Genomic DNA, 27,125 nt, shown 5'->3' with positions numbered 1-27,125 from the left:
TGACGTGGGATTCGATCCCGGGTCTCCAGGATCGCGCCCTGGGCCAAAGGCAGGCGCCAAACCGCTGCGCCACCCAGGGATCCCAGAAAATAGCATTTTAAAACATATTCTGGTGATCTTAAAAATCATTTCAAGGGCACCTGGGTGGCTCAGTGGGTTAAGCATCGACTCTTGATTTCGATTCAGGTCATGATCTCAGGGTTGTGAGATTGAGCCCCACATTGGGCTTCCTGCTGAACATGGAGCTTGTCTAAGATTCTCTCTCCCTCTCCCTCTATCCCTTCCCGCCACCCCCACTCATGAGCGTGCACTCTCTCTCTCTCAAAAAAAAAATCATTTCAATATTAGCAAATAAGTTTGCAGTGCACTGCTGAAATTGAGTACTTCACAGGTCTCCGCAGTTTGCATTGCTGAAGTCCAAGTGCCCCCACTCCCAAAATATAATTTTCTTCCCCACTAAGCTTCATTAATTAAATCATTGACTCTGGCTTGCTGGTAAGGACCAATTCCTACAACAAGTGTATCCAATTTCCTGCTAGTGGTAACTTTCATTCTTCCTGGAATAGCAGGAAACATTAATTTTGCATTGGACCCAGGAGTCTCAGGAAGCTGGAATTATAGGCACCATTGCCCCACCCTTTTCTCCCCTAAAATAAAATGAAATAAAATAAAATGAGCAGCAGCTCTGCAGTGAGGCTTGAGGGATGGGTAATGACAAAGAAGAGAAAAGGGCATTAATTTCAGGATGGGGACAGCTGCCCGGCACTATCTCCCTTTGGATTTTGGTTCTTATAGCATCACGGTGAGTTATTAATATGTATGATCTGTACTTTATTCAAACATTATAAATCTATGCAGAAGTCTGGTGTTTGGGTTTTCCTTTATAGCTTTCATTCTTCTTCCCAGAATTATCTCATTTTGATCGGGAAACTTTTGCATAAAAAGCACACACCGAGAACTCACATTTCCATACCATAAATATTAAAAGGGGGTTAAGCTTTACAGTTTCTTCTCCCATCCCAATGGGAGGAAAGTTAGCCTTCTAATCAGGGGGCCATTATTAATGTTCTTTTTATTCGCAAGCCACAAGGTAAATTTTAACTTACAATATGAAATCGTACTATGTAGTTCCTTTCATTTATGTGAATTGTGGAATGCTTGGCTAGGCCATGTCTTTTATATGATATACTACAAATATACTTTTGAAGGATATACTACAAATCCAGCAGTTATTTGAGTTGTTAAGAACAGTTGGTTGGCTTATATTTTGAGGACCAAACCAAGTCCAGACCTTTTTTAAGGATCGTGATTAAAGTGCTTTTCGCAGGATAATTATAAAGTACGGATTCATCACAGTGTAGATTCATCACAGTGAATCTGGAGCATACAGAAGAGAGAAATGGAACCAGAGAGTGGAATGTCTTTTTAGTAGCTTTTAAGCTTCTTAGCAGCTTCCTCTCTCCTGTTTATTGTCATTTTTTGCTGGCATAAAGGCATAGTCATAAATTTTGGTTCCCATGGAAATATAAAGGAATGCGTGAGCTATTTCATTTGGGTATACTGTCTGCTAATCACACGGTCTCGGCTGTTGTACTTCGTGATGGGAAATGAACGTGCTAATTGGTACTCTTTTTTCTTATTTCAGGAAACCTGCCATATGAATATAAAATAGTGATTGCTGGGAATCATGAACTGACATTTGATAAGGAATTCATGGCAGACCTTGTTAAACAGGACTACTACCGTTTCCCCTCTGTGTCCAAATTGAAACCAGAGGACTTTGACAACGTTCAGTCCCTCCTGACAAACAGTATTTACTTACAAGACTCGGAGGTAACAGTGAAGGGATTCAGGATATACGGGGCACCTTGGTAAGTGCTCAATGGAACAATCTTCCCCTTCATTTTTTTTTTTTTTTTTAGCTCAATGCTAAGAAATCATGGTGCAGACTTAAGGTGCTTTCAATGAAAAGGCTAAGGGTGGAAAGAAAGCTTATTGCTACGTGTCTAACACAACACATATTGTGGCTGGAAAGAGCAGAGCTTGTTGTTTTCATCGTGGTGCAGATCTCCTTAGGCAAGATCAGTGGATGTAGGGTGCTGGTAGATGCATCTATGCTTATGTGACTGGGGCTGCATGTGCATCTGTGGGACACAGAGGATTTGGGGGAAGGTCACCGCGTTACCCTTCGTGCAGATTCAGCTCCTCCGAACATTCCATCAGCCTTAGGTAACTCATTTCCCTCTCATTTTACACTGGAACCCCTCGTAAAATATCTGGCTTAGATTAGGCTTTCTCAAACCTTGCTACACATCAGAATCACCTGACCCAACTCAGAAGAAATACAGATTTTGAAGCCATCCCCCCAGAGACTCTGATTCTCCTTCCTGAGGTAGAGCCCAGTAATTTGTATTTTTAAAGCTCCCCAGAGGAGACTGAGGCACAGTCAGCTTGAAAGTAACAGATTGAGACTCGGTGCTGAAAATTCTAGCACGGAGCTCTAGAAAACTTGAAACAGGCATGGATTCTTTGGGACCAGAGAGGAACCATTTTGATCTTGTCTCTATCATTTGTCCGTTATATGGCTTTGGAGACACTGATTCTCTGAGGATGAGCCTCAGTTTCCACATCTCTAAGCCTATGGAGATAATACCTACTTTAGAGGATTATTATGAGGATTAAATTAGGTGATGTTTGTAACGGATGTGGAAGAGTGCCGGGTGGTTTATTTAGGATAATAATTATCATTTTCTGGCCTTGGTTCTGCCCCTAAGTATTTATGTGAACTTGAGCCTCCAAACCAGTTTCTTCATCTTCAAAATGGGAGTTTTAGACTGGAAGAGCAATATCAGAGGAGTCTTGGATTTTTACTTATTTATATATCTATTTTTTCGGAGCTCTGTGTGTATATGAAGCAGAGAGCCAACCTTTACTTACCCAACCTGGAGAAGAGTCCCAGCCCTGCGCTAGGATTTACATATAAGGCTGGAGGAGGGCAAATAGCATGACTTTAGCTATGGCCATCCCACTCCATAGTTTGTTCTCTGTAGAATAAAAAGTTGAGATAGTTTCTCAAGAGTTGATCTTTTTTTTCCAGCTTTACTAGTTGGTATCCAGAAGGACTGATGAGTGAATACACGAAATATATTTCATTTTAAAATCAACCCAACAGGGATCCCTGGGTGGCGCAGCGGTTTGGCACCTGCCTTTGGCCCAGGGCGCGATCCTGGAGACCCGGGATCGAATCCCACGTCGGGCTCCTGGTGCATGGAGCCTGCTTCTCCCTCTGCCTGTGTCTCTGCCTCTCTCTCTCTCTCTCTGTGACTATCATAAATAAATAAAAATTGAAAAAAAAAATAAAATCAACCCAACAAAAGATTGTGAACTCTTACTAGAGACTATATGCCAGGCATTGTTCTAAGTCTATCTTTTATCTCATTTTCCTCACTTTCCTTTTATCTCATGCCTTTAAGAAATGTGACGCTGTTATGATTCTCATTTAGCAGGTGAAAAAACTCAGGCACAGAAAGGTTAAGTAACTGTTCAGGGATCACCAAGACCCTGAGCGGCGGCATCCTAATTCTGAGTCTGACTACAGGGTGCATGCTATGACAGGTGGTAGTGGTGTGGTAATTGGTGGTTAGAATCCACGGTGGTTATATCCAGCTTCGTTAATGTACATCAAGTAATGGTTTTTATGTGTGAGAAGGTGGTAAAGGGCAGGAGAACAAACAGGAGAAATTGGTGGTCCTATCAAATTGTAATCTGAAAACCGGTCTCAAAGTAACCTAGGATGTATTAGCATTTCTGAGCAAAGGGCTGGAGAGGGAGCTTTTCCATTCTCAGAGCTCCCTCCTTAATGACTATGCAGTAGTTGAGGCATGACTTCTGATTGGCAGAGAAGCTCTACATGGAGTTACGATCATTTTTTTTAACACTTGAAGATGATATTTGAAACCTTCTCGAAGGCACGGAACATAGAAGGCTGTTCCTGAACAAGCCACACTTTCAGAGATCTAAACATTGATAGTTGCTGAAATGATGATAGCAAACTCCATCCACTATCTGAGCAGATTCAAATCTGTATAGGATAAGGTTTAGCTAAACCAGTTGACGGCTGTGATGAATGAGGGAGTGAGTGATTTTGGATCCAGAGGCAGATCTTGCAGCATGTCAAGAAATAAAAAAAAGCAAAAGAAAAATTTTTTAAAAACACAGTAATTCAAATATGTGATGTGATGGAGTATAATCCATTTTTGATGTTGCTAAAAACTTCAGACAGTGTTTATATTTGATCTGAATCGATGTCATTCAAAAATTGCTTGTTTTAATATTGGAGAGCAAGAAGGTGGGCAGGATGCGTCTTCTGACATGTTATCCTAAAGTTGTCTTTACACATAATTTGTTGGGATTTCCAGAAAATTTAAACTATTTCCTGCCTCACACTTCCTTACAATAAAGGAGATCTTTACATGGAATCTGTGTCACCCATAGGAATTGCTGGTACTTTGTCTTTTGACTAAGAATACAGAGGTTGGTGAAGAGCAAATTTCAATTTCAATATGTATTTTGGAGCTATCGGTAAATTGGGTCTCACTGTGAAGATATTTTGTTAAAATTAATAAAATAAGATGAAAACAGAGGGAGGCAAACCATAAAGAGACTCCTAACTCTAGGAAACAAACTGAGGATTGCTCGAGGGGAGGTGGGTGCGGGGAATGGGTAACTGGGTGATGGGCATGAAGGAGAGCACTTGACGTAATGAGCACTGGGTGTTACATGCGACTGATGAACCACTAAGTTCTAACCCTGAAACTAATAGTACAATATATGTCAACTAAGTTGAGTTTAAATTTAAAAAGTTTAAAAAATTAATATTCCCAGGACTGCTGATAATCTGAACATTCATTTGTGAATGCCCACGCTAGCTTTTCTGTGCAGAGAGCACAGATTTTCCTAGCTCTACCACTTATTCAGCCCTGGCACCTTGGGTGAGTGTCTGAACATCTCCCTGTCTCTGTTTTCTCACTTTTAAAGTGGGAGATAGCAACATTAGTTCTTTCATATGGTTCCTATGAGGATAAATAAGTTAATGTATCTGCAGCACCCCAAAGACTTCCTGACACAGAGGAGGTATCTAATAAGTGTGAGCTACTACTGATACAGGGCGGTTAGTCTTTCAAATCTACTTTATACCTTTGTCCATCTTCATACGAAGGCCGTTGCACTAGGAGTCAGATGGGGTGCCTTCTAACTTAAATTCAGGCTCTGCTGATTGAGTGACATGAGGCAAATCACCAAACTTCTATATTTGTGAACTAGGGCCAACGAGGTCGGCCTCAGTATCTCTCCTCCACTGCGCACTTAAATTTGGTCACCAAAGTTAACATTTTCAAAAAGTATCCATATTACCAGGACATGCTTGATTATTTTAATATCTTGTACACTTTGTAACCACTATCACTATTAAGAATTTGACTAGAAGCAAAGTTTGGGAGGGTTTGTACCAGAGCTACCACTTTCCCACCTTCAGAAATTAGGTTTCTCCATCCCTGAGATTCACCCACAGGTGAATGCCTGCTTACTAGCCAATTAGTTATTCTAGCCCCAAAATAATCTAAATGGGTTTAAGGTTGATTCCTGGGCTTTTCCAGTGAATTTTGATATTACTAGGGTCTTAATTTCAAAACAGAAGCCAAAATAAGATCCTTGATATAAGGATTTCCATCTTGTCGTGGGTTTCTCAGAGGTGATGGCCATCCAACCAGGAAGATTGCTGTAACTCATGTATTTTAAGAATGTGGATCGTAACTTGCTTTCAGTATAGAAAAGGAGTATCAGTCCATATTCATTACAGTGTTTTAACTTGCAGCACAGCCGAAAGCTTCCTAAAGATGAGGGAAAATTAAAGCAATGTCTCTAATTTACAGTTTAGCAGGAAGCTGTACGTGGAGAAGAATGTACAGCATTCAAAGGATCCGTGTGTGTTTGCAATAGGAGTGCACGGTGGTACTTCTGAGGTTCCCGAGGAAGAGGATCTGGGTGTGGTTCGATGGGTCTGGGGAAATTCAGTAGCCTGCCTACACCAAAGAAGATGTAAGCGGGCTGCCTTGTCCCCTTGGAAGGAGGGCAAGAGCTGACCAGTTCCAGAAAGCACCCCCACTGCAGGAGGCCTCTTGGCAGGTTCTGTGGCTTCTGAATATATTCCTTCACCGTCTTGTTCTTCCCAGTATCTTGAAGAAAGGAAGCAGGCATGAGGTATTAGCATCTTTGGATGTATCAGCCCAGACACAGCTTTTCTGAATTTCGCATATTATGTTTTTTCTCTCTTTCTTGGGGGGAGAAGAAGAGGGTCTTGTGTTGTCAGGCAGGTAGGTCTGCCTAGGACTTCGGGGCCACGACAGGAAAGCTTCTGGATTTCTTGTATCCCTGTTGTTGGTTTCCTGCTGCCACCATGGTTCCTGATTGCCGGTCTGTGTTGTCTTTTCCAAAGGCTGAGGATGGCTTGAAAGAGGAGGCAAAATTTGAATCTGCTTGTCTGGCCAGGGTAGGGGGGGAGGCGGAATTTTGAAATCAGCTCTATATTTTGGATTATTGGATCTATAACCAGCAGCTTAGTATTAGCAGGCTTCAGTAAACTCACTTGTGGGACTTGCCATTTAAAAATCAACCCCTTGGGGATCCCTGGGTGGCTCAGTGGTTTAGCGCCTGCTTTTGGCCCAGGACATGATCCTGGAGTCCCGGGATCAAGTCCTGCATCGGGCTCCCAGCATGGAGCCTGCTTCTCCGTCTGCCTGTGTCTCTGCCCCCCCCCCCCATGTCTATCATGAATAAATCAATAAAATATTTAGAAATAAATAAATAAATAAATAAATAAATAAATAAATAAAATCAACCCCTGCCCCTTCGGGTTTTTTTTTTTTTGTTTTTTTTTTTGGTGGTTTTTCTTGTTTGTTTGTTCGTTTTGGTTTTGTTTCAATTGCTCTTTTGTTTGTTTTTTTTAAAGATTTTATTTATTCATGAGAAGAGAGAGAGAGAGAGACAGGCAGAGGGAGAAGCAGGCTCCATGCAGGGAGCCGGACGTGGGACTCGATCCTGGGACTCCAGGATCATGCCCTGGACTGAAGATGGTACTAAACCAGCTGAGCCACCCAGGCTGCCCTCCCTCAGTTGCTCTTTTGATACTAAGATGCTGTGTTGAAAAAAAATCGAGGTACTAATTGATCAGGAGCCAAACTGCAAACAGTAGAAATAAGCCCACATTGACCCAAGCAGAGCATCGTGTGGTTCAGCAGTGGCTGCACCTCGTTCCCCTCTTGAGCAGAAATGCAGGGCTGCCTCCCGTGGCTTTTAATGAGTATGAGTGGAGCTTTCCGATGTCCAGGAATTTGATCTCTCTAAGACCACAGGGTCAGGGACAAAGAACACGCTTTTTCATGTTACAGTAGACCCAGGTGTAATTTGTCAGATTTAGTAACTGTGGAGGAAGTGCCTAAACTTCTGTGGCAGGAAAATTAGATGGGGCCTACCTAGACAGTGGAATTCTGAAATGGCTGCAGTAACAAGAGAAAGCCCGTTGAGTTGCATCTGCAAAGGGAGCCTGAGCAGAATGTTTTCTTCCCCTCCTCCCTGCCTCTCATTTCAGGTCCACAAACATGTTGAGTTCATTCATTCATTCATTTAGATATAATTTTCTCAGCATTTTTACAAGTGGGAGTTAAGTGTTGATGCCACTCTCTGCAGCGTTTGTAATTGTGTTTGCACAGAAATAGCTACACTGTTGCTCACGTTTCCTTGTTCTGATCAGCGCAATAGTACTTTGTGTTTACCCTGTCAGAAAAGCTTCAGATGTTTTTATTTCCAATTATAAGTTTTGTGATGCATCATGTATTTTGCTGACAGCCTTCAAGTTCTTGAAATTGCGGACAAATTAACAGCAGATATTGAGTAAGAGGACTAGGAAACCAATTGGCAACTCGTGATAGAATTCGGATATGAGGATGAGTGGAATGGGCTCCTTTATTTTATTTTCACAGTCATACTTTGTGATTAACTTGAGAAAGGAAGAAAAAGAAAGAAAGAAGAAAGAAGAAAGAAAGAAAGAAAGAAAGAAAGAAAGAAAGAAAGAAAGAAAGAAAGAAAGAAAGAAAGAAAGAAAGAAAAGAAAGAGAGAAAGAAAGAGAGGAAGAAAGAGAGGAAGAAAGAGAAAGAAAGAGAGGAAGGGAGGGAGGAAGGAAAAGAAAGAAACATCTCCATGTTTAGCTGGAAGGTCCTTTCGCACTAAAGAATAGGACTATACAAACAATATTGGTTCCTACCACCGTCTCAGGGATTCCAGCTTTTATTCAGGAGGGTTCAGAAAGGTATTGGCACAGAGAAAGGTCTGTGTGTGTGTTAAACAAATATGCACTCTGCTTTTACATGATTCTGTTTAAAGGCCCAGGCTAGCATTTCATTTTTCTTGGCACAGAGCCCATAGACTCTCCCATATGAAACCTATGGGTGTTTTGCCCTGCTCTAGAGTTACAGGCTCTGTTTACATTTTTGCCTGTTCCAGAATGCAGCTGACTGTTCTTAAAGCCACACGGGATCAGATTCAATTCTGGTTTAACAAATGCCCTGTTTATTTGAAAAAGGAGAAAGCAAAACCGATCACTTTGCTTTCCACCTCCCATTCATAGCCATCTCAGTGAGTACCAAATCCAGAGCCAGGTTGTGCAGAGCTTGTGATGTTGGACCCCGCTGGTACCTTTCCACCCTGCTCCCTCCAAACCCTTAAAGCCTGTCCTGGTGCCTTTATCTGATGCCTCGGTGGTGACTGTGTGGAAGCATGGGGAGGGGGCTATGGAAATGTTTGTGTACGTTCAGTTATCCTTAATATCAACTATTGGCATAAATTAAATTTTTGCCTGCACGTTCTGAGAGACAACCTCAATTAGCAGACAACAATAACACGCTTGCATTTGGATGATTATTTCACTCAGGGAACTGTCACATGTATTCTCTCGTTTGGGCTTCACAGCCATTCTAAGTAATTAAAATTTAAGTTAAAAAAGTAATTCAGACAATTGAAATAAGCAGAGTATGTATTAATAACAATAATTAATAATAGCCAGCATCTACAATTGCCTGTAGGTCAGATGCTGCTCAGTATTGCCTCCTTTTGACAGAGGAGGCCAGGATAGAGTTCTTGACAGAGACGGTGGTTTGCCCAAAGTTATTAGGGAGAAATAGAACTAGAACCCAGCCTTCCTATGCTGAGCTCTTTAGACTAAACCAGGATATCCTAGTAACCAGATGTCCTTCTACTCCTTGACCTGAGGCAATTCAGGAAGGGGCCTCTTGGAAGACTTAGCTTTTTCCATCCAATTGCAGAAGGGGCGCACAGAAATCCAGGCTAGTACTCTTCAGGAGCTCTCAGGATTCCGGGTAAGGTGCTCCTAGGGGGCGAATAGGGATATTGAGGGGACAGATGAAGGAGTGATCCAGTATTTGTTTGCCTGACAAGCTGCAGAGCCTGGGATTTTCTGTGAAAAATCTGTGTCTCAGTGTGTCATAAGACATGAATCACCTACCTCCTTCTGGTCCTTCTAATCCTTCTGCTCCATGGAGACAACTCATGATTCCTTTGCACACACATCAGCGGGGTGAGGGGCGGGGGTAAGTATTGGGTGCCTGTGGCTTTTTCCCTCTGTGGCACCAGGTAGCAGCTGAGAAAGACAACAGCCTCGGATATATGCACCAAGAAGGAAGTGCTGGCAGTGTGCCTCGCTGAAGTCAGGCCTGCCTGGCATGGGCCCACACACCATGCTCCAGAGAAGACCTGGCCCTTAACACCGAGACTCAGCCGGCTGGCTGGCTGCTGAGTGTTCTTTCATTTTCTCATGTTACACTAACAGGCTCCTTTTTAACCCATAGTCGCTGCTGGTGGATGGAAGGCGATTATACAGTGGCTGTAAGTTCTTTAGGGGTAGGGACCCTGTCAGCTTTGTTCTCTGCATCCTCTGGGGTGGCCCAGTACCTGGCACATGGTGGATGCCCTGTCCATATCAGATGAATGAATGAATAAATGAATGAATGAATGAGTGAGGGTGGTGCTGATGTTTCTGTGGCTGATGGACTAACGGTCTACACAGATGAGTCGTGAGCTGCAGAGGAAAGAATATTTCCAGTGCGGGATCAAGTGTAGCCATGAATCTACAAGGAGGACTAGAGAGATGGTAAGCAAGATGGAACCAAACCGAGCACTCAACTATGTTTGTGAGCTTTGTGAACGTATTTGATCCATCCTGAACATTCATAAATGGAGAGAGTATAACATCTCTCCAGGTGAGCATGCTTTAATAAAAAGGTGAGGAGTGGGAGTAGTTGGACAAACCTAACCTTGAAGGCAGTGAGAATTTTCAAAGGAAGGCTCCAACAGTATTTTTAGGCTCTTTCTTGTCGTTTCTTTACTTCAGATGCCATATCCCCATGCTAGGACCAACTATAGAAGTTTCTATTAGATTTGAAGACTGTATCTTCAAGCTGCAGTAAAAGTAGTCAGCATCAAGTGTGAGTTTGGTAGGAAGCTAGACAGCTGGGCACTCAGAAAGTTCTTTCGGACTTTAGAAACCAGTTATCAAACGTGTGGTATTCTCTTTTCTTAATGGTCAAATTCCCAGTGGTTGAATTTCTAGAGAAGAATTAAAGTCGTGTGGATTCTGTAGCATTTATTTTCAAGTTCTTTGACCAACGCAGATTTCTGATTTTATAACCTGAGCTGTAAGCGTAATGTGAATTTCTACAGGTATTACCAGATACTGAGTGCACTGGGGTCCCGCTGGCAGTCTTGACCCAGATTTGCCTGGTTCCAGTCACTGCTGCTGCCCTGCCTCCCCACTGTGCACTTCTGCCCTGTAGAGCTGATACCTTCACTAGTAAGTCCCAGTAACTCCCCAGGTTCATGTAATCCTCAAGGTGATCAATGATGAAAGGGCAATGGGCCTTGGAGCACACATTTTGGAGGTTGCCGCTGCCACCGAGGGCTCCCCTTTGGTCACGCACCACATCTGGACATCCTTCCTCCCTTTCCCCCCTTCTGATGTCTGCATGCTGCTAAAGTAGCTTCACAATAGGGGCATGATAACCAAAGCCATCCTCTGTTCCCCATTCCACAGGAAAGAACCCCTCTGCCCTTCTAGGCTGCTCTGTGAGAAGCAGTCAAGGCATGATGTCACTCACCTCCTGAGGATTCACCTCTAAGCCCTAGGAACTTGTTGGGGGACAAGCCAAACCACGTTGAGCTCAGGGACATCCCTCTGACAAGGAAGGCTTTGTTGAAACTGGTCTGGGCTCTTCCTTTGCACTCCCTCTCCCCTTAAGCCATTTGTTCCTCAGGTTAATAAACTTCTCGACCTCCCCAGTGGGGAGATATACCCTGAAAGGTCCAATCCCCAGACTGGACGTAGCTTAAACAACCCTGTTCTCCCTACCGAAGGGAGGCAGTGGAGGGCAGAGGCCGCAGGCTTTTAGCCTTTAGAGACCGCTGTCCCCAGCACACTGAGTCTCAGTTTTATCCTTTAGGGTTAAGCATTTTACCTTGTTAGGCATTATTCTATCTCTCTGAGCCATAGTTTCATCTGTCAAATGGGTATGCAAATTGTAATAACTACTACCTATTAAGCATCACCCACATACAGGTACCTTATATAACATTGTTTTTAAGTGTCACATTGACTGACCCTTATTATAAAGAAAGTAAAATCACCCCCATTTGGGAGATGATAAAAAGTGAAGGCTAGAGAAGTTAACTAATTCATCCAAAGACACTCATTTCCTAAAGTAGCAGAACTGGAAGTCAACCCCAAAGCCTTTATATTTTTCACCATTCAGTTTATTTTTATGGGATTAAAAACGGGGTCATGTATGTTAAGTTCCTGGCACTCAGTAAATGCTCAGTAAATGTCATTTTCTCCCCTGAAACGTAACAGTTGTGTGGTTTTTATAATGGCTGTTATTTGTGTTTGTTCATTTGTTCATTTTGGCTTGTTTGTTTTGTGTTTGCTCTGTTTTGTTTTCTTTTTATGTTCTGGTATATCAAGGGAGAAGTGAAAGGGGACAGAAAAGAGATGACTCAGCAGCATTGTCTAGGAAAATGATTCCTTCTGTTTGTGTGTGTGAGAGAGAAAGAATTTTTAAAAGAAAATATTGTACAGTTTCCTTGCACGGCAGGTTGCTTATGATCTGGGTAAGTGAAAACCACTTAGGAAAGGCACCCCGTACATCGGTTGCATTTGGTCAAAAGACGGGGAAGCGTGACTAGATGTCTGTTAAATGAAGACATGGGGGCATTTTTAAGGTCACTTATACGAAGTATCATTTGAAATGTGTGAGTAATGCTTGGTAATGCATTTTCACCCAGGAAATAAATATAAAGGTAATCTTGGATGGGGACTATAAATTGAATGTGGAATGTTCCACGAGGGCTGCTCAAACAGGAAGCCAGTGGCAAATTTGAAAGCCTGTGGGTACATAGAATGTGCATGTATTCTGTAAAGAGTAGAAAAGATGGGTTACAAATCTACATTAATCCAGGGGAGAACATAGGAAGACTGTTTTGGTCAAATATTAGAAAAGATCAGCTTGGTTAAAGCGTAAATATGGTTACTATGACTAATAACGTCCAAGTATGAAATTTGCAGCAAAAAAGGAAAAGGCAACAAAGGGAAACGCCTCTCGTATAGAGGCAAATTAGAGGAAGTGATTAGGAACCAGCCTAAGTAAGATTCTTCCCAAGATAAAATTTCCCAAGACAGCATCTGAAGGTGCTGGTGATATTATTGGGTAATTCAGATACTTGAGTCTTCATGCCCCTAATGTCTGGCATGGCGGATTTAGGATAGATCATATCCCCGTACCCCGCAACCCCCCCCCAAAAAAAAAGTCATGCTAAAATTTCATCTGAACCTGCAGTAAATCAACATTGAAAACTAAATAAAACCAATGCTGTTTATAAGGGAAGGAAAAAGTCAGAGTTGACACATGATTATCCGTTCTTTCCTAAAACTGGTTAGGCGCTTCTTTTACATATTATGTACAAAATGATTGTACATAAAACTAAGTGCCTCTGATGCTCTCGGGCTTCATAATGGAAGATCACTGTTTTCCTCACTAGATTTCAAGCTACAGTATGTATTGAAATCGTGGGATATGTCAATCTTAAGACTGAATCCACTAAGAATGTACTGACTTTCCATACCACAGGAGACTTCATGAGCAATGGAAAGTAGCTTGAAGTACCATGGACCTAGAAAGAGGACTACAAAAGACAGAATCAGGGGGAAAAACTTTTTATTGTCTTGATGATTTAAAAGTCCATACCCCTATCACTAGCCATAGTGGAGGGGTCTTTATTTTTATTGTAAATCAGGAATCAATAGAGAAAAAAACCTTTTTTTTTTAAGATTTTATTTATTCATGAGAGATACAGAAAGAGAAGCAGAGACATAGGCAGAGGGAGAAACAGGCTCCTTGTGGGGAGCCTGATGAGGGACTCGATCCCAGGATCCTGGGATCACAACCTGAGCCGAAGGCAGACGCTCAACCCCTGAACCACCCAGGTGCACCCGGAAAAAAAAGGCCTTCTTGCTTTGATCTTTACAGAACAAAATAAGAGATGCTAGACAAAAACCTAATCAGGTGTTTGTTGACCACAAAACTGGTTGGAAATAGGCTGTTGGCTTGTTACTAGCCACCTTCCTGCTCTTTTTCTTCTTTTCCTTTGGTGTTATGGAAAAAAAAAAAAAAGATTGTGAAAAGGAAATTTGTTTAAAAGACTTAGTTTATGGGCTTTACATTTATATTATTTAAATAAATGAATCCATAGGAAGCACTGGAGAATCAGGATTTTAGGTCCTGCTTATGATGCCTCTGTTACCAAACATTCCCTGATACCTTCCCGTTTTTTCAAAGGGAACAGCAAGGAAGTTCCTTTTCCTACCTCAATTCAGCCTCTCCCTGCAAAAGATAGAATTCTGCAAGGACAAGTATTTACCTGTAGGTCGAGCAGATTGAGTAGAAAAATGGAAAACCTAAGTGCGTGTGTATAATGCTGGCCCTGACCTTTGTGCTTTTAGACAGCTCTTACCAGAGGCGAATTCTGTGTGGTTGCCGCTGGCATAGCAGCTTCAGAGCAGGCTGGTGAAAGGCAAGGGGAATCAGGGTATCTAGTACCTTCCTGCACTCAAACACATTGTGTGTGCTGTTCAGTCTTAGGATTAAAGGGAAGATCTCGTACTAAGGAAGGTACGAGGTTTTTAAGCTTATTTGCTAGAGGAATTACCTTCTGGAGAGTTCGAAGTCTCCTGAAAAGCCAGAGAGAAATACGATCACTTCTTTGGAAATTTTGAAGTTTGGCTGGCTTGTAAACCACAGGCTTAACTGTGCTCTCGAGTCCGTTCTGAGATTTTGTAACTGCTGAAATTTATGATTTTCATTATAAATGTATTTTTGCTTTGTTGATTGCTGCAATGAACAGAATAAGTGGATTGCTGAGGAAGGGGGATACAAATATGGCAGAGAAAATCCATTCTCTTTGTCCATTGACTCAAATCCTCTTCTTCTGAACGAGACCCAAAAAGCTTTGTCAAAAGAAAGAAAGAAAAAAATAAGAAAGGAAGAGGGGGCACCTGGATGGCTCAGTGGGTGAGTCCCCTGCCTTTGGTTCAGGTCCTGATAGTGGGGTCCTGGGATCGAGTCCTGCATCAGGCTCCCCACAGGGAGCCTGCTTCTCCCTCTGCCTACGTCTCTGCCTCTCTCTCTGTGTCTCTCATGAATAAATAAAATAAATAAATAAAATTAAATAAAATAAGTAAAAACTTTAAAGAAACTAAGAAGAGAAAAAAAAAGAAAAGGAAAGTAGTTGCTACAGAAAACCATCAAGGAGAGAAATCAGGCAAAAAGTAGATGTCTCCATTCCTAGAGATTGTTTTTCAAACTGTGTAAACTGTCTTCAGTTTACCAGATCTCACCTGGATGAAGATGTTACAATTCCAGTAAAAATTCATACATTCATCCAGTTTTAGTCATTCAAGAATGAGCATCAGTCATCAGAGAGCAGTGGTATGTTTTTCTTCTGCTGCTTAGCACTGAGCGTTTCAAAAGCTGTATCCCCACCAAAAATATACAGAGGGATCGTAACATTATAAAGAATGTATATAAATATAGAAAGAAAATGAAAACTGAGAGGTAATATACCACAAATATAACAGCAGTTTTCTTTTATGAGTGTTCTTTTTTTTTTTTTTTTTTTTTCCCTTTTCATTCTACTTCCCTGGTATTTTGTATCTTTGTAGAGTGGGTAAGTTGTATTTTTACAGTCAGGAAAAAAAGTCACATTCTCCAGTCATAAAATGTGTGTCTGGGGATAATTTGGAAACGGACTCTCTTAATTCTAGCTTTATGCTGTCATTGTGAATATAGTTCTTGTATCCTTGAGGGCCTGCATGTATGCACACACTTTAGAGATTACCTGTGTCCCGGGCCATTGCAAACGTTGGGAAGGTGAAGGTGTCTGTCCCAATCAACAAGTGCTGTAGGGGTGCCTGGCTGAACTGGAAAGAGTCCCTGAAAGCTCCCTGCCTCGTGTGTCATTCCATTGAGAAATTTGGTTTCCTCTTTTAAATCACACTTTCCAAAGAAGGTGGAACCCAGGTGGCTTGTTAGGTGCTGCGGTGAGTGAGAAAACCCAGACTTCTTTGGTGCTGCATTTTGATTCATCCCTGAATGTGACATCCTGGGTTTTCGGTCAGTAAATCTGACTGTATAGGAGGTGACTTGAGTGGAGGAAAGCCTGGTGTCTACCTTTGCTTATTTGTATTCCGGTGCTGTAACCTCCCCTCCTCTCGTGTGTCTTTGTTCTATTAATCTGCAAAACAGGGCTCGGCTTGTGATTAGTCCTTGGAGCTTGTTTCTATTAATCAGTCTGCAAAACAGGTCGACTTGGATGCTTTTGTTTCAGAGCTTAATGCGTTCTCCTTGTCAGGCTGTGGTTCAGGCTGCTTGGTTTGCCTTAACTGGGACCAGGCAGTGAAATTTGGTTTTTATATGCTGATTGCATTGTCAAGAAAGAAAACACCATTTGAAAAGACAACAGGAAAATGCTAATGTAGAATTGTAGAGCTATGTTTTAGGAGGAGGAAAAGTTTATAGAAAATATAACTTATGTAAGTAACCTGGTTGTGTTGTACAATAAACTTAGGGAGGTTGACCAGGACAGAAAATAAGGCATTATTCATATTACATAGTCTGGAAGTATGGTGTCGAGCAAAGGTTGCCTATTCATAATAATTTTATGTGTATTTGTAATGTAATTCTCTTTTGATACTTAAAGTGGGAATATCGTCCTTTCAAGCTACAGTATTGGGTAATTATAAGAAGATTCAACACAGTCTTGAGAATTTCTTTACTTTTTCACCCTCCCTTGTGCCGAATGACCTTGCCATAGATTAAAATTATTCCACCTGTTAGGTGGGGAAAACTCAATATCTCAATTTTCTTATCTTCATTATCAAGGGACGTGCACTGACCTAACTGTGGAGATAGAGTGTGGGTTAACTGAGTGATGATTATAAATTGCTTCGTAAAGTGCTCATTATCACCATTTTAAAAATTCTGCGAACTCTAATGTGCAAAGGACAGAATCACTAGAAAAGAATTTTAATGCATAACTTTCCCCAGTGACAGCGACGCTGTGGGGAAAACACCATTTTCTATCAGAAGTTGTCTTTTACATCTCCAAAAATTTCTAGTAAAATTCAGCATTTATTATTTGTGAAATAACTGCCCACTCCCCGATTCCCCCACACACACACACACACACAAAAAAAAAAAAAAAAAAAGAGAGAGAGAGAGAGAGAAAGAAAGAAATCTGTTCAAGTACAAGCAAGGAGCAAACTGTCAGAGTCCCAAATTAAATTTGTCATCAGTGATAAATTTAGTGCTGTAAGATACTTTAATAAGTGCTTCAGTTTGATTTATTGGTTTTGTTAGTTAACAAGAGTATATTATGTCTTGTACAGAACTTAGCAGAAGCAATTTCTGACTAGACCTTCCTTGATTAAAAAAAAATGAAAGTCTCATTTTAGTCGCAGTGGTAATTATTTTAGTACTAAATTGGAAGGTAAGCACACTGCAGGCTTGTCATTAATATTTTTTAAAAAAAGAAAAGAAAAGAAAAAGAAAAATGTCAAAATGTGAAAGGGAAGACATTTGAAAGGTTCTGGTTCTTTATTTTTGTACATACTTTATTTCCTTTGTGTGTATGCGGTGTCTTGGCTGTTTTACTGGTTAGAGCTTTAAGTTGCAGCCCTTGCATGTATAATCACTAATGAGTGTCAGGATTCAGCTGCTAATTTGAAAGGCTTTGTGGCTCTTTCACCCCAGACACTAGCAGCTTCATTAGGCTCTGCTTTGTCCACCCTGCCCTTTGTTGGCCTCTAGATCACAGTTAAATACCAACATTACACCAACACCCCTTCCCCCCGCGTTGAAACAGTCCAGACCTGATTCTTTTGGTGCATATCTTATCAGAATCTGCTACTGACATAAACTTGGGTGCCTCTCCAGCATGCCACATAATTAGGATTACCTTCCCCCAAAGAGGCCCTATTTCCTCACACCCCTGGGAGGAGGGGGGGGTTGTTCAGTTGATTAAAGATTTGAATTTTAGAGCATTTAGTGAATTTCTTTCTGCCTAAAAAAAAAAGTTTTATATAGCATAGTCTTTAAAATATGTTTGGGCTGCTTTCAAAGAAGCAGCAGAAAGGTGTTTCTTTTTTCCTCGACTTGGAAAAATACAATTTATTATTAATGGCATCAAATAAGAAAAAATAAAAGAAAATCTAATGGCTTTTTTTTTTCTTTTGAGATTTGTCTTTGGGATTGTACTCTCCTTAAAATCAAACCAGATAGCAAGCAAGTAAAGAGGCTTCTGTTTGTTGTGCTCTTTTAAATATCCTGAGAAATAAAATGTTGGCATGATCTGTCAAGCTTTTGATTGTCAGGAAGGAAAGCCTTTATTTTACAGTGAATATTGTTTGTAGATTCTCTCCCTGCTGTTCCCAATTCCCAGAGAAATTTTTCTGCATTAGCTTAAAATTTTACCCAATATTTGCTATTTAAACAGAAGTCAGATGGAGGTATCTTTTGGTATGGTTATGGTATGTGATTTTCAACCATGAAAATAAATCTTTATAAACTTTTTTTCTCATCAAATCCAGTCTTCCAAGCCAGGTCTCCGTTGATCTTATTTTGAAGTGGTTTGAATTCTCCTTCCTTTTTACAGAGAGTCATAAAATTAGAGATGGGAAAGAGCTCTCTGATTGCATCACTTTTTCCACCCCTTTGGCCAGTGTGCTCTCCCTTCCTCCAGCATATTCCCTGGTGTTCATTCAGCGTAGTTTAAGATACTAAGACCAGGGAGGCTTCGTGTCCAGTCCCCTCTGGGAAAATGTCCCACGGTCCTTGACATGTGGATATGCTTTTAGGCATGCAAACTAAAGTTTGCCTCTGCTTTGAGAATGCTTTGACATTCTTACACTCACTCTCTTTTCTTATTTCTTGTTTCTACACCCTTGGGAACTTTTCCTGTCTTAGTCAAGGAGCTTGTATGTATTGTGAACAAAGAAACAATACACACATACTTGGTTTTGTCTTTTTATCCTTCTTATTCAAAATGACATTAGTTAGGGGGTTTTCTCATTATGAAGCATGCGTCTAAGATATGCCAAAATGTGAATGGTTTATAAATTTTACCTATAAATGAATCTCATAAATCCTTAGCAATTTCATAGATCCTGGAGCTTGTCAGAATCTTGTTAGTATTGAGACTTTTCAAGAGTCTGGAAACTAGGTGAAGACTGTGAACACTTGTTTTTAGACGGACAGAATTAAATATATTGAAGTTCTTGGTTTATAACACAGGATCATCACTGCTCTATGCATAAGCCTTGTTATTGTCATGATATTTATCCATTTATGAATAGTGAAGTAAACACCTATTAGCCCACACATAGCCAGAGAACTAGCATATAATAATTTGTATTAATCTATGTGTTTTCCTCTTTTATCCCTCTCTCTTCTGCAGGTAAACATTAACTTGAATTTTGTCTTTATCATTCCTTTGCGTACTTAGATTTGTCTTAACACACACACACACACACACACACACGGTTATTGGCTTTAAACATCATAAAAAATACTATGGGTTTCTGTTTTACTTAAAATAGAATAAGCTTCTAACAGATTGAACCTCCTACAAATAACTATAAGCTCTGAAAAAATGTAAAAAATAACTACTTAAGGACTTTGGAGAGTAAACACAAGCAGGTAGATTTTTGAAGGGGGGGTGAAACTTGGAGGAAGCATCAAGCATAGAGTGAGTTTTCCATTTCTGTTGGGCAGTTATAGCAGGGGGTGGCTAAAATTCCAACAGAGAACCTGCACTCCTTTAGGCAGGAAGAACCCTTTGAGGAAGTTCAGTTACTAGAGCCACTACAGAATGAGGGGACATTCTAGGAAAAAGAGAGACAAATAAGAGAAACCCCAAATTCAGTGTGGAATCTCTGTCCAAGTCTCTGATAAGTTCCTGAGCTATGCCTGATGGGCAGATTGAAAGCATTCTAAACTGAGGTCTGAGCTACTGCCCACCACAGATGTGACAGTTTAGAGTTTAATTCCAACCAAGATAATCGCCCGTTAAGACAAACCATGAACACTCAGTCTTCTGAGAAATATAACAGAATTCAGAGTCTCCACAACATGACATTCAAAGTATCTGGTATTGATAATGTGAAGAGCCAGGATTAGTGTAACCTGTTGTCAAAGGAAAAGACAATGAACAGAGGCCAGCCTTGAGATGAATCAGATATTAGAATTATCGTAAAAGGATTTTAAAGTGGCTATTATAGGGCACCTAAGTGGCTCAGTGGGTTAAGCATCTACCTTTAGCTCAGGTCCTGATCTCAGGTTCCTGAGATCCAGCCCTGCATCAGGATCCCTGCTCAGCAGTGAGTCTGCTTCTCCTTCTCCCTCTGCCCCTCTGTTCGTGCTCACTCTGTCTCTCTCTCCCTTTCTCTTTCTCAAATAAGTAAGTAAATAAAATCTCTTTAAAAATGAAGCAGCTATTATAATTTTGCTAAGTGAGGATAAAGAAAATATGTTTATAATTAATAAAAAATTAGGAAATACCAGAAGTGAAATAAAAAGTAACTAAATGGAAATTTTGGAACCTGAATTTATCATTCACTTTATGGGTTTAATAGCAGATGGACTAACAGAAAAAAGAATGAGCAAACTTGATGGTAGATTAATAGAAGCTAAGCAGTCTAAAGAAAAGAAGGAAAGAGTATTGAAAAAATTAACAGCATCAGGAACCTATGGGACAATAACAAAAGTGTAACATACAGATAATCTGAAGCCCAAAGGGAGAGGGGAGAGAATAGAACCAAAAACTTATTTGACGAAATAAGGGCTCTCAAAGCTCCAAATTTATTGAAGACATAAATCTACAAATTAAGAAGCTCAGTGAACCCCAGAGAGGGAAAATATCAAGCAAACTATGCCTAAGAAGAATACAGTCAAATTACTGAAGTCCAAAGAAAATGAGAAGATAATTAAAGTAGCCAGTTACTAAAACAGCATACTATATATAGTGAACAATGATTAAAATGGTATCAGACTTCTCATCAAACCATGGAGGTCAGAAGATAGTAGAACAATTTCTTAAAGAACTAAAAGAAAAAAATGTGAACTCAGAATTCTATAGTCAGTGAAAATATCCTTGAAAAATAAAAGCAAAATAACAGCATTTTCAAATAAACTTAGGAAATCAAAGAAAATTAATTCCTGCAAAACCCACACAATAAGAGATGCTAAAGAAAATTCTACACTGAAAGGAAATGATAACTAGGGGGGAACTTGGATTTTCAGGAGTTAATTAAGAGTATCAAACATAGCTGATATCTGGTTGAATATAAAAATGTATTTTTTCCCACTGATTGTTGCCAAAAATACATACAACTATTTAAAGCAAACATTATAGTATCTTGTGCTTATAACACTTATCAATGCAATACATGAAAACTGTGTCACAAAGTGAGGTAAAAAGACTTACCTGATTTCAAGACTTGTACATTTTGTGTGAAGTGGTACAATGTTAACTCTAAAAAGGTTGTAAGATGTTAAGAATGTATAATGTAACTAAAGCAATCTCTAAAGGTATTCTATATAAAGATGTGTAGCTTAAAACCCAATTGATAAGATGGAATTCCAAAATAGTTTTAAATAATACAAAACAAGCCAAGAAGGGTGAACAGAGAAACAAAAAACAAAGAGGACAAACAGAAAACTAGTAAGAGCTGACCTACCTAAAGTAATGAGTAATTACATGAACTTAAAAGGCGGAGAGTATCTGAATAGATTAGAAAACAATTATATGCTATCTACAAAAGATATATTAAAATACATTAAAATTTGTAAGATATATTAAAATATTTAAATATAAAGATACACTTTAAATATAAGATACAAGTAAGTAGATGCAAATAGGTGGAAAAAGATATACCAGGCAAATGGTAAACATAAAAAGGCTGGAGTGGCTGTATTAATATCAGGTAAAATGAAATTAAGAAGATGAGTATTACCATAAATAAAGAGGGACATCCATAATGATAAAAGGATCAGTTCATCAGAAAGATGTAATAGTCATAAATGTGTAGGTGCTTAACATTGGACCTTCAAAACATGTGAAGCAAATATTGACAGTGTCAAAGGGAAAAAATGAGATGATTCCATAATCATAATATATTTTAACACATCTCTCTCATTAATTGATTCTAAAACTAGACCAAAAAAAAAAAAAGGTAAAACAGAGGATCAGGGCACCTGGGTGGCTCAGTTGGTTAAGTGTCCAACTCCTGATTTCAACCCAGGTCATGACCTCAGGGTTGTGAGACCCAGCCCCAAGTCAGGCTCCACACTGACTTCTCTCCCTCCCTCTCTGTCTCCCTCTGCCCCTCCCCTGACTCACATACATGCTCTCTCACTCAAATAAATAAATCTTAAAAAAAAAAATAGAAGATCAGAACATTACTGACCACCTAGACCTAATTGATACTTGTAGAACACTTCACACAGCAGCTGTGGGATATGCATTTGTTTGAAGTGTACATAGATAGTACTTTAACCAAGATAGACCATATGCTGTACCATAAAACAAATTTCAGTAAATCTAAAAGAGTTGAAATCAAACAGAGGATATTCCCTCAACACAAAGGAATTTTGTTAGAAATTAATAGCAATAGGATATATTTGAAGACCCCACATATTTGGAAACCAAGTAGTGTGCTTCTAAATGAGTCAAAGAAGAGATCCTCAAATTTAGAAACAATTTCAAATTGAATAGTAAATGAAAGTCTAACACTTTACAATTTGTGGAGTACAGATAAACCACAGCTTAGAGAGGGATTTCTATCCCTGATGTTTATATGTAAAGCCAATTTTCACAGGTTCCTTCTCAGGAGCCTAGAAAATGCAAAAACAACTCCAAAGTTAGTAGAATGAAGGAATTACTAAAGTGAAGAGCAGAAATCAATGAAATAGGAAACAAAATAACAAAGCTAAAACTAGTTTTAAAAATATTAGCAAAATTGATAACCCACTAATGATTAAGAAAAAAGAGAATATAAATCACCAATATCAAGAGTGAAAGAGGACTTCTCACTATAGACCTTAGAAACATTCAAAATACAATAAGATAATATTATGAAAAACTTTATGCCAAAAAAACTTAGGTGAAATGAACAGTTCAATTTTAAAAATAAATACAACTTCCTGAAAAAAAGGCATAAGATAAAACGTAAAATATGAATAGTCCTATATCTAACAATGAAATTGAAATTCATTTTCAAAAATTTTTTCAACAAGGAAACTCCATGTCAGGATGGTTTCGCTTGTGAGTTTTATCAAACATTCAAAGAAGAAATATCAAAATTTTGCATAAACTATTTCAGAAAGTAGAAAAGTAAGTACATTTTATGGCCAGCATAACATCAATACCAAAATCTTACAAAGACATTTCCCCCCAAATTACATAATAATATGCCTCATGAACAAACACAGAAATATTTGACAAAATTCAGAAAATTAAATCCAACAACATACAGAAAGTTTAATGTATTACAAACAATTTGAGTTTATCACAAAAATTCAAAATAGGTTTAACATTAAAAAAATCAATGTAGTTTAACCTGTTAACAGAATAAAGGAGGTAAACCATGTAATCATTTCAAGAGATACAGAAAAAGCATTTGAATAAGTTCAAAGCTCATTCCTAATAAAAACTCTCAGTAACTAGTAGAAGAAAACTTCATCAATCTGATATAGGGCCACCGTCTACAGTTAGCATCATAGTTAATGATAAATATTGAATGTTTCCACACTAAGATTGTGAGCAAGGTAAGGATTCCTGGGCTTATACTTCTACACACTAAATTCTCTGAGTCCCTAAACAATACAATCAAGCACAAAAAGGAAATAAAGTGAAGACTGTAAAGGAAAAGGTAAAATTGTCTTTTTTTTTTTTGCATGTGACATGGTTGTTAATTTTGAAAATTCTAAGGAATTTACAGAACAGCAAAATCCTAAGGAATCTTCTAAGAATATAGAGTAAGTGATTTAGCAAGTTTACAGGGTATAGCATTAATATACAAAAACCAACTGTATATTTGTATACTAGCAGCATAAAAGTGAAAGTGACTTTTTAAATATTAGTTATAGTAGCACCAAAAACATAAAATGCTAATGGTAAATATAACAAAACATTGTGGAGTATCTCATTACTGAAAATTAAGTATTCCTTTTTTTTTAAGATTTTATTTATTTATTCATGAGAGACACAGAGAGAGAGAGAGGCAGAGACACAGGCAGAGGGAGCCCAACATGGGACTTGATCCTGGGACTCCAGGATCATGCCCTGGGCAGAAGGCAGGCACCAAACCGCTGAGCCACCCAGGCATCCCCCTGAAAATTAAGTATTCCTGAAAGAAATTAAAGACTTTAACAAATGAAGATATACTGAGTTTATAGACCGTTCGGTTCTCCCCAACTTAATGTGCAGATTCAGCTCAGTCTACAGAGTCAAAATCTCAATAGGCTTTTAATTTTTGTAAATAAATAGCTGATTCTAATGTCTATTTGAAAATGAAAAAGATCTAGAATAGCCAAAAATAACTTAAAAGCTAAAAGTTGGTAGACTTGTATTATCTGAGTTCCAGGCTTACCCATAAAGTTTTTATAATCAAAATGGTGTATTAATGGTGAAAAGTAGAGATGTAGTTCAGTGGGAGAGAAAAATGAGTCTAGAAATAGACCATACACATGGTCAAATGAATTTTGACACAGGCCAAGGCAATTTAAAGGGAGACAATAGTTTTCAATTAATTGTACTTAGTCAAATATCAGTATGGAAATCCTTGACCCATACCTCACACCATATACAAAAATAAAGATTTTACACTGAGATGTAAAACTAATTCTATAAAACTTCAGAAGGAAAAAGAGAATCTTTGCAACCTTGAGGTAGAAAAAGAGTTCTTGGGACACACAAAAGCATGAACCATAAAAGAGTAAAATAAGACAAATTGGATTTTATCAATATTAAAAACTTCTCCTCTTCAGTAGACACCATTAGAAAAGTAAAAAATGTGGTCCACAATCTGGGAGAACAAATTCTTGACAAATAAATCTGACAGTTATGTAAATCTGTATCCAGAATATCTACACTAAGACTCTCACAACTTAATAATAATAAGACAAATACCCTCATAAAAAATGGTCAAAAGTTTGAATTAACTGTTCATAAAAGAATATAAACAGATGGCCATTAACTATACAAAAAGATATTCAGCATCATTATTCATGTCTGACATGCAAACTAAAGCCACACAAGATACCATTAAATACCCTTCAGAAGGTCTAAAATTTTTTGAACAATACCAGAAAGGGCCAAGTTATGAAGCACAAGAGAGCTTTTATGTACTGGAGGTGTGAGTATAAAAGGCTACAACCTTTTGGGAAAACTTTTTACCAGTTTCTTAGAAATTTAATCCTTTAACTTTCTACCATACAAGCTGACCATTCCCCTCCTAGATATGTACCCCAAACAAATGAAAATATATGTCCACACAAAGATTTGTATACAACAGTTCATAGCAGCATATCTCACATTAACTCAAAGCAGAAAACAACCCCTGTTTCCATCAACAGGTGAACAGATAAATGTTATATATTGGAGTACTACTAAGCAATAGAGAAGGAATGAGCTACGACATAACATGGATGAATCTCAAAATCATTATATACTGAGGAAAAGAAGCCAGACACAGAACAGTACATAAAACAGGATTCAAAAAAACAAAAACAAAAACAAAAAAACAAAAAACATGATTCCATTTATTTGAAATTCCGAAAATACAAACTAATGAAAATTAACACAAAGAAGATCAGTGGTTGCCACTTAGAGTAAGGGCAGAAGGAAGAGTACACTGCAAAGGGTATACAGAATATTTAGGGGGTGATGGAAATGTGGCTTTTTTTTATTGTGGTGGTGTTTCATCATTACACATGTATATACATCTGAAAAACTCCAACAAATTGTGCACTTTGTATGGATATAGCTTATTGTACATACATTATATACTGGTAAAGTTGATTTTTAAAAGGAAATTAGACAGAATGTGGTCCTCTGGGGCTTTCTTATTTCATTCAACATTTATTAGTATCTTTAATCAAATATTTTAGGAAGAAAGGAAGTAAAGAAGAAAGGAAGGAGTTAATGAGGCATTTTTATGTCACTCATTTCTTTAACAGGAAGGGAGAAAAAGATGGAAAGAAGTTCAAGTTTTCTTAAATGATATAACCCAAATTCTAGATTTCCGTATCTAGCCATCTTAGATAAAAGAGAATTGGTTTATAGAAACAGACTTTATCATGCCTTATGGTTCAAGGCTATTGTTGATTTTGTAATCAGGAAAAATTTCAATTTGTATCGGCAACATTCTCTGTCAAGTTACATAGTGTTTTTGTTTTGTTTTGTTTTTAACTTTGGAGCAGCAAAGCAGAATGAAGGTGTTAGTTAAAACTCTTTTAGGGGTACCTGGGTAGCTCAGTCGGTTGAGGTCTGCCTTTGGCTCAGGTCATGATCCCAGGGTCCTGGGAGAGCCCTGCATCCAGCTCTCTGCTGGGTGGGGAGCCTGCTTCTCCCTCTCCCTCTCCCTCTGCCCGCTGCCCTGCCTACTTGTGCTCTTTCTCTCTCTGTCAAATAAATAAATAAAATCTTAAAAACATTTAAAAAAACCCTTTAGTTGCAAGTAACAGAAATTCATTCAAAATGACTCAAGCAAAGATGGGAAATTATTGGCTCATGTAACTTAGAAGTCCAGGGGTTAACTGACATCGAGCACGGTTGATCAGATACCCATTTGTTATTACTGGAACCAGTGTCTACTTCCTGGATGGGTCTTGGGCTTTTGGCTTCCTCTGTAGACAGACTCTCCCCTTGTGGTGCTGCTGGCAGTTTCAACTTTACATCTAATCAAGAGAGTCTCATTATCCCACTTTGACTTACATGTCCTTTCTGAAACCAGTCAGTGTGAGGAGGAGGATGGAATGCTATAGTTAGCTAGGCCTAGTCATAGATTCCTTCCTGTTGCAAGCATGACATGGGGTGGGTCTCACCTGTACCACTTGAAATAACAACGGGAAATAGGTGTGTTTTCATAAGAAAATTGGTATGCTATCACCAGAAGAAGGTGAATTGAAGGTACCACAGACCTAGTTGCCTCTGTACAAACACAAACATAAGAAGAGAGTTTCTTGTCCTGATTTCTTGCAGTCTCTTTTTTCAAGAATGGAAGAATGGCTATTCATTGATCCCAGTATCTTTGCTTCTGGCATTGGAAGCTAGAAATGCTCTCAGTGGTGGGTAGTAGTGATGATGAATTGAAAATTCTGGAGTCATAAATGCCTACATTAATATTAGGCCCAACAACCAGAAATTCTCAGATTATGGCTGTATTGGTCATCTA

At 39.0% G+C, this 27,125-nt stretch overlaps 1 protein-coding gene across 4 annotated transcripts in view; it reads left to right on the top strand.

Moving 5' to 3' along the window:
• The window catches only part of MPPED2 (metallophosphoesterase domain containing 2), a 175,939-nt gene that overhangs the window by 84,528 nt on the left and 64,286 nt on the right, over positions 1 to 27,125 (top strand). For all 4 annotated transcript variants that reach the window (XM_077863416.1, XM_077863413.1, XM_077863414.1 and 1 more), the window contains exon 4: positions 1,646 to 1,871. In XM_077863416.1, the coding sequence (XP_077719542.1) occupies positions 1,646 to 1,871 (226 nt within the window). The remainder of the gene's footprint in view (positions 1 to 1,645; positions 1,872 to 27,125) is intronic.

Source organism: Canis aureus, chromosome 21 (genome assembly GCF_053574225.1).
Source record: "Canis aureus isolate CA01 chromosome 21, VMU_Caureus_v.1.0, whole genome shotgun sequence".
NCBI lineage: Eukaryota > Metazoa > Chordata > Mammalia > Carnivora > Canidae > Canis > Canis aureus.
This window is presented reverse-complemented; position numbering and strand designations above follow the sequence as displayed.